Genomic DNA, 8825 nt, shown 5'->3' on the forward strand with positions numbered 1-8825 from the left:
CTGTTAACTTAAGGATTTGGTTAGTTATATCGACTAACAAAAAAAAAAAAAAAAATCTAATTATATGTGGTTTTCTTGAATTTATTAATCTTCAAATAACTACTAATTATAAATTAATTAAGTAATGTACTTCTTCTAGAAGTCAAGAAGTTGTGAACACGATTGTATTGGATGTTTTTCTTCTTCTGAATAGTAAATTAATTGTTCAATTTGACCCAATATTGGAAATTTGCTTTATCCGAATATAATAATTCTTATAAATGTTTTTTAAGGCCCAATTGGAATTCTTCTGTTGCATAAATTTATATTAGCTTTTAGTACAATGATGTTTAGTGATCTTTTTAACCAACACCGAAATATGATTTTATAAAATCGTTGAACCATAATTTTATGAAATATTGTTAGTCTAGTTATAGATAACTGAAAGGGGAAAAGAACGAAGGGTTTCTTCATATAATTAAAGAGTTGTTTCTCAAATAATATTCTTTTTTTTTTTTTTGGGCAACCTCACATAATATTCTAAAATGTATTTTTCTCATGTTTTATACATTAGCCTCTTTGTATATGATTTTTTGTATTACATGAGTTCACCTCTCTTATTCACCTCCTTTTAATTAACCAATCAAAATTTACTATGTTATCTAATAAAAAAAATTAAAACAATTACTGTTATTTAAATAAAATAATTAGATTAAATCATTAAAAACACAAAACTGAATTAATTGTAAAGACCACTAATTGTTGTAATTTTGCAAAGATTGTTCATCGTAGACTTCGTAGTTGGCTTTTTTTATTCTTAACTATTTCTAGGTAGGCTTAGTTCCTCTCTATGGACTAATTTTTTTTTTTTTTTTTTTGGCATATAACGTTTCATCTCAAACATTGTTTTATTGGATCAATTCAATTGTTACATATCTTTTTCTAGAAATATCTTTTACGAATGTTTCAATATATTTACGAACATGAAATTGAGATATGTATAGTAGTCGAAACCAGTAATTTCGAAATTTATGTAAATTTTTTTTTTGAAAAATTACTTTCCCAAACCAGAGTGATTCTCATTAATAACTAATGATTACATATCTCTAATATAATCAACCATAGCTAAAATTTCGGGATGGGAATAACATAATCATCTATCAACCTCAATAATTTTGTTCACTTTTTGTTGTCCAAAAGTTTTCCATCAAATAGTTTATGATAAAAGTGTAAAGTCTATATTTTGTGTTTAAGTTTTGTAAGATAAAAAAAACAACTAGCTTAAATGGATGAATTTATTTTGCTGTCAAAAAAAAAAAAACAACTAGAAATCCCAGTTTCCAAACCTATTTTAACTTAATACAAAACATATCTTTTGTCTCAACGAAATCAAACTGTATCATGTAATGAATACATCCTATTATGAATTCATCATGATTAAAAACACTCTCATGTATTGTGGTAATATTAAAATTAATAGTTAAACACGATATTTTCCAAAAACATTTGGATTTTATTGGTAACATCACCATGATTGGATTTGGACCATTGTAGAAATTATTAACCAAAAGGCGAAAGAAACGAAAAGAAGAAACGAATGGAGAAACTAGTTAGAGATGACGTTTAGAATGGAAAAATATGGGAGTTTGCAACCGTTGGAAGGTTGAAATATATTTTTTATTTTTGAAAAACTCTATTTGTGTATATTCTCCTTTTACAAATAAATTATTATTTATATCTTAAATTTATATTTACGTTATTTTTATAACAATTATTTTAGAGTAAATTTGGGGAAATGCCCTGTTTATGTTTACATTTTTGAAAAATACCTACTTTTTATTTTTGTCTTAAAAAACTAATTTTCTAATATGTAAAAATTACTAAAATAGCCAATTTAAAACTTGATAGTAATTAACAAAAATCTATATTTTAATATAAAATCAATTTATTGATGATAAATAAATATTCAATTTTTACAAAACTGTTATCTAACTAACGTTTCCAAAAATATTTATTATCTTAAATATTTTTCCAAAACAATAATGAATTTTCTATATGACAAAAACTACGTGGGGAAATTTTCAAACATTATTAAGATCTTTATTTTTTGAAAATACATAAATACAAAACAGAAGAAAATAGTATGAGTAGTTTACTTTGCCATTTTTTTTTTTTTAAATGTTGATGTTGAAGAAGATGCAAACTTTGGTGATGACGTTAGAACATTGAAGACTCTCTGTCTCTATATAACTTGACAAATATTCAATGATAAACTTTAGAATATTTTCATATATTAATCTTTTTAATTTTAACATATGAAATCAACAAAGCATCCTTATCATTTCGAATATATAATTTTAATTTACTAGAAATATTGTTTATATATAAATCTGGACTAAAATGTCCTATTACATATAAAAAATATATTTTTCAAGAAAAAACTAGAAAGGTGTATTTTTCAAACTATAAGTCATAAATAGGGTAGATTTCAAAAAACCCCATTATTTTACTAGTTAACTGTTTATTAAATCATAACTATTATTTAACTGTTTAGATGCGTAACCATTTTTTATTTTCAACGCCATTTATCATGTTCTTCTTAACCACTAAAACAACTTTTAATCGTGTATTCAAACGAGAGAACTAATATGACCCATTAATTTTTGATCTTATTTTAGGCCAACAAATTCAACTTAGCACACTCATGTACTTGGTTTTTTCTTGAAAAAACAATAACGACGTCATCTCTCTATAATGCCGTAAGCATACAGACCAACTTCCTTACACAATTAATTTCTTAGATTTTTTTTTCTGCTTTTTTTTTTCTTTTTCGGTACGGGACAGATTTTGAGGATCCTTTAACCATTCTTTTAAGAATGGTTGAATCTTTTTCTTTTTTCTTTGTTTTTTCCTCCTTTAGTTATCTCCACATAACTCAGTGTTGACAATTTTAGGAGGCATTTTATAATCCAATATCTTCGTTTATAATAATAACATACTAATTTTTAAAAGTAATGCATATTCAACGGCCGAATGAAATTAAAAAAGTCATATCACAATTAAACAATTAAAATTAAAATAATCCAAAATCTATAACCTCAGTCTCTATTTATATATAGCTAAGCCACACAGCTTCTCTCACCACAGACAAACAAAAATAGGTTTGGTTCCAAAAGCTAAAAGCTTCCATCTACATTAGAGTCTCTCAATTTAGCATTTACACACAATCACACACACACACACTCACACCAAAATGATAGCTTACATAGAACCATACTTCTTGGATAACGACGCCGAAGCCGCCTCGGCCGTCACCGCAGCCGGAAAATCTACCGATGGCGTTTCTGAGTCACTTAACATCCAAGGAGAAATCGTATGCGGTGGAGCTGCGACGGATATGGCCGGGAGGGATTTTGGCGGTATGAACTGTGTGAAGCCTCTTGCCGTGGTGAGACCGGTGGGACCGGAGGATATCGCTGGAGCGGTGAAAGCGGCTCTGAGTTCAGATAAACTCACAGTGGCGGCGCGTGGAAACGGCCATTCTATCAACGGTCAAGCCATGGCGGAAGGAGGACTCGTCGTCGATATGAGTACCACGGCGGAGAATCATTTCGAGGTGGGTTATTTATCCGGCGGTGATGCCACGGCGTTTGTTGATGTCTCCGGAGGGGCATTATGGGAAAATGTGTTGAAACGGTGCGTTTCGGAGTACGGTTTGGCTCCGAGGTCGTGGACGGATTATCTTGGGCTAACGGTGGGAGGTACGTTGTCAAATGCCGGCGTTAGTGGACAAGCGTTCCGTTACGGACCACAGACGTCAAATGTAACGGAGTTAGACGTCGTAACGGGAAATGGTGACGTCGTTACTTGCTCGGAGATTGAGAATTCAGAGCTCTTCTTCTCCGTTTTAGGTGGTCTTGGTCAGTTTGGTATCATCACCAGAGCTAGGGTTTTGCTACAGCCAGCTCCAGATATGGTGATTACTTAAACCAACAATTTAAATATTAATCTCAATTATATATGTTTTATTATCCAATCAAAAATCAGATATTTGGTCCATAATATAAATGATTGTTTTGTATTAGGTGAGATGGATAAGAGTAGTATACACCGAGTTCGATGAGTTCACTCAGGACGCCGAGTGGCTGGTGAGTCAGAAGAACGAGTCGTCATTCGATTACGTGGAAGGATTCGTGTTTGTCAACGGTGATGACCCGGTTAACGGATGGCCAACAGTTCCGCTCCACCCAGACCAAGAGTTTGACCCGACCCGGCTTCCACAATCTTCCGGGTCGGTTCTTTATTGCCTCGAACTCGGTCTTCACTACAGAGACTCCGATTCCAACTCAAACGTCGACAAGGTAAATAATAATAATAACTTGGTATAATAAACACAAACTTTATAACAATTTTCGATGATTCAAGAACCCTTCATCTTTTTAAGATCCGACGGTGGTGGAAGCTTCTGATGTTCTAGAAACTTTGTTTGACCGAAATTGACCTTAGATTGAAGTGTGAAGTTGACCCGTTTTATTTCGCTAACAGTTATACGACACGTAGTTCATATAGGACCGGTTTTGAGATTTCTCGACCTCCATGATTACAAAACATAAAATTCAAAAAATAGTGAAAGATGATAATATAATAATACTTATATAGTTTACTTAAGGAAATATAATAGGGTGAGAAAGGGAATTTATACAGTCTCTGGTCTGACTGCATAATATGAAACTGACGAGACATTGTGTAATGTATCTTCGAATTTGGATTGTCTGGCAGAAAATTTTATTTACTCTAATGCCCTTGTCGTAACCACGTTATTACGAAAACGACACTTTTTTCTTTTTCTTTTTGTTAGCTTTTGTTGTCTTTCTCATGAAACACATATTTTTAGATCACTTTGCTTTTCTCTACTCAATTATTTAGTTTAACCCAACACGTGTGACGTATCCATTGGTCATGCGGTATGGGACGTAAGGGTGAAATTGTAATTGTAGCATGTAAACGTTTCTGAAGTATAAACATTGATGATTTGATTTCAAACGGTCCCGGCTAAAATCTGGCCATCCTTTTTTATATGGAATCATCTATGAATGTACCGAATTACCCCTGACTGATTTTTTTATTAAATTGTTTTTGTAGAGGGTGGAGAGATTGATCGGACGGCTAAGATTTAATGAAGGATTAAGATTCGAGGTAGATCTGCCTTACGTTGACTTTTTACTTCGAGTCAAACGGTCTGAAGAAATCGCCAAGGAGATTGGTACGTGGGAAACGCCGCACCCGTGGCTTAACCTCTTCGTGTCGAAGCGAGACATCGGAGATTTCAATCGGACGGTGTTCAAAGAACTTGTCAAGAACGGAGTCAATGGTCCAATGCTGGTGTACCCACTCTTGCGAAGCAGGTGAATTTTGCTCCCTCTCACTTTTTTTGTTACTAGGACCCATGTTTTTATTTTGGGTTAGACAAGGCACCTATCTAAAAGACTAAAAGAAGATCGGTCTAGTTAGTTTTATGGCATGTGTTTATCACGTGTGATGATTATTAGTCGTGCATGCTTAAACTAAAAAAGGCTCCACAAGTCGCGAGACGTGGGATCAACAAATTGTCGCCAATATGGCACACGTGTCTTTCTTCAGACCTTCGTCATTTTTTTTACCCGTACGGGTTTTTAAGTACAATAACAATTGGAATTTAGTGAGGTCGTTTAGATTTTGTAGGCGAGATCAAAAAAAAAAAAAAAAAAAATACTAAACTAATACGATACCGTATAAGGCATTACGGTTGGGTGGGTGACGGAGTTGTATTGTAACCGTCGTTAAGGTTAGCGTCATATAGGGAAAGAGATGAAATTTGTAGGGACAAAGATACGCTTCTTGGACCCAATAATGAACTAACGTTATTTTTTCTTTTACTTTTCTAAAATAGCCTTTTGTAGTTTACTGAAGGGTAGTTTCGTCCTTAGATATTTTACTTTATGTGGAAAATGAGATTTGCTGGTACGAAATAGTAGACGTGAGAAATGAAACCAATCGTGAGCAAAAGGCCAAAATGTGTATTTTTTTTTATTCTCTAAGATGTAATTTCCTTGATTGACTGATAAGCCCTTCGAAATGTCTTTTGTTTAATGTGAATGATTAAATAAATTTGGTTGCTTTTTTTATCAGGTGGGATGATCGGACGTCCGTGGTTATACCGGAAGGAGAGATATTCTACATTGTGGCATTGCTGCGGTTCGTGCCGCCGTGTGCGAAAGGCTCATCGGTTGATAAAATGGTAGCTCAAAACCAAGAGATCGTTCATTGGTGTGTCAAAAACGGAATAGATTTCAAATTGTATCTTCCTCATTACAAGTCTCAAGAGGAATGGATTCGTCATTTTGGAAACCAATGGTCGAGATTTGTTGATAGGAAATCTATGTTTGATCCCATGGCTATACTTTCACCGGGTCAAAAGATTTTCAATAGGTCTCCATGACCCCTCCTATTTCTTTTTTTCTTCCTTTTCTTATTGTTTACTTTTGTATCCTTGAGTTTTGTGGTCTTAATGTAATTTTTGTCTGTATTTTACTTTTTTCCCAAGGAAAAAAATCAGCTGGTTTTTTTAAAGGTGGTCTATCAGCCTATGAGTCGTGTCCAATTATGAATAACAATATTACAAGAAAAACGTTCTTTTTTGGTTATCTTGAAATGTGTAATCTAAATTTTGTTATATTGTGACTCTAGCTAGTAATTAAACTAGTCTAATTCCTTTTCAACCGGTCTATTAAGTGAAGATTCTCTAAAATCTTGAATGATATGGAACTATATATGATAGAAAAAGAAAGGTGGGAAAAAATTGGAGTTCCAAAGAGTTACGCTATGTGGATTGTGGAACTCATGCATCGCTGAAATAAATCTTCTTTTTGGTAAAAAATAAATCACACAGTACACACACTTGATAAATCCTTGCACATATGTGTATTTTGCTCGTATGTTAGATTTATTTGATGATTTATAAACCAAATCGATGTTTTGCCAACTTTATATGTAAATTAATGCATACCTTTGGTTAAAAGTATTTTGGTGTTCCTCCTTTCATTTCCTAAATCAGGGTTAATATTGTACTTTTTGGATTTAAAATGCGTGGAGTGGATATTGTTCTCTTGGTCATCTATTATACTCCCTCCGTTTCATAATATAAGTCGTTTTAGCTTTAAACACGCAGATTAAGAAAATCTACTTTAAAAAGTTCGGCCAATCATAAAAGAGACTGCATAATATAAATAATTATGAAATATTAAAGTAATATATAAAGTGCATAGAAACTTGAAAACGACTTATATTATGAAACAAAATTTTTTCTCCAAAACGACTTATATTATGAAACGGAGGGAGTATAACATATGGACCACCATTTTCTAACGCTAACCCGTAAATTAAGCGATCGAGTCCATATTGACATCTTCATTTCGTATAATTAATCTTCGGGAGATTTTTATAAATACTCTAAATTTTATTAGAAATTTGAAAACTATACTCAATTTTACACTATTTTGAAAACTACACATTTTTAATGGAAAATTGACGATAATACCTTTTTTATTTATTTAAATAAATTAACTGAAAATAAAATAAATGAAATTTAAAAAATTTAACTAAAATTCTTAATTAGTTAATTTAATAATAAATAATTAAGAAAAATAATTTACTATTTTTAAAGTAATAATTATCTTATTTAATATATATAAAAATTAATTTTTGATAATATTATTTAGATTTATAAATGATTCAAAAATAAGTAATTCAAAATTATATAATCTATAATAAATAAAATAAAAATCTGTAGACATATACTTTTGATATTTTTTTGTAGACTTATTTTTATTCGATATTGATTTATTATTAAGGTTGATATATTGAACTATCGATTTATTTTTCACTTTTTCTGATTTAATTTTCTTATCCATCGATCTATTTTAAAACAGTAGACTTATGTTATGGCTAGTTGATTTATAACATAGTCAATTTTTTCAACTGACGACTTATTTTTTTTGGTCATCAATTTCTAATTTTTTCGGTTGACTTGTTTATTCATGGGAGACTTACTTCATTCTACGTTGACTTATTAAAAAGTCGATAGTTTAAACTGTCGATTTAAATTTTATTTTCATCGACTTAATTTATTTCTATTGACTTATTTTAAAACAGTCGACTTATATTTTGTTTGATTGTTTTTTTTATGTAGTCGACTTTTTGAAACTGTTTACTTATTTTTTTGTTTGTTGATTTATAAATTTTTTTCCGTCGATTTGTTTATTCTTGGTAAACTTATTTCATTATACATTGACTTATTAATAAGGTTGATTTTTTGAGCTGTCGTCTTATATTTTAGTTATGTCGACTTAACTTTTTTCGCTATTAACTTATATTAAAACAGTTGACTTATATTTTGGTTAATTGATTTTTTACATTGTCGAATTTTTTGAACTGTTGACTTATTTTGGGTAATTATTTAAATTAATATGTTTTTGTTAAATATTTGAATCTAAATTATTTAACTTATATTTTTAATTAATTTAAAATAAATATAGTGTATTCGAATATATATATATATATATATATATACTTTTTGAAATTTTCGACTAAATAAAAATATTAGAAAACTTAATTTGAACTATATATAATTAAATTCGTAATTAATTTAAAATTTATCACTATATAAAGTTTTACCAAATCAACCCAGATCTAGATAATTTTATATTATACAGCTAAATTCATAATTTATTTCAATTTATTTGTTTGTAATTATATGAATTCTAAGTTTTTGTTTGGTATCGTTTACTAGATTTTATTAGTTGATTTTT

General features: G+C 30.5%; 1 protein-coding gene across 1 annotated transcript; it reads left to right on the forward strand.

Moving 5' to 3' along the window:
• Positions 1-3000: 3000 nt before the first annotated feature.
• LOC9308045 (cytokinin dehydrogenase 7) lies at positions 3001-6662 on the forward strand. Its single transcript, XM_002871930.2, has 4 exons — positions 3001-3955; positions 4065-4340; positions 5122-5384; positions 6148-6662. Exons 1-4 carry the CDS (start codon positions 3233-3235, stop codon positions 6455-6457), a joined length of 1572 nt encoding a protein of 523 aa, XP_002871976.1. The 5' UTR covers positions 3001-3232; the 3' UTR covers positions 6458-6662.
• Positions 6663-8825: the final 2163 nt, after the last annotated feature.

This window comes from Arabidopsis lyrata (genome assembly GCF_000004255.2).
Source record: "Arabidopsis lyrata subsp. lyrata unplaced genomic scaffold ARALYscaffold_6, whole genome shotgun sequence".
Taxonomy (NCBI): Eukaryota; Viridiplantae; Streptophyta; class Magnoliopsida; order Brassicales; family Brassicaceae; genus Arabidopsis; species Arabidopsis lyrata.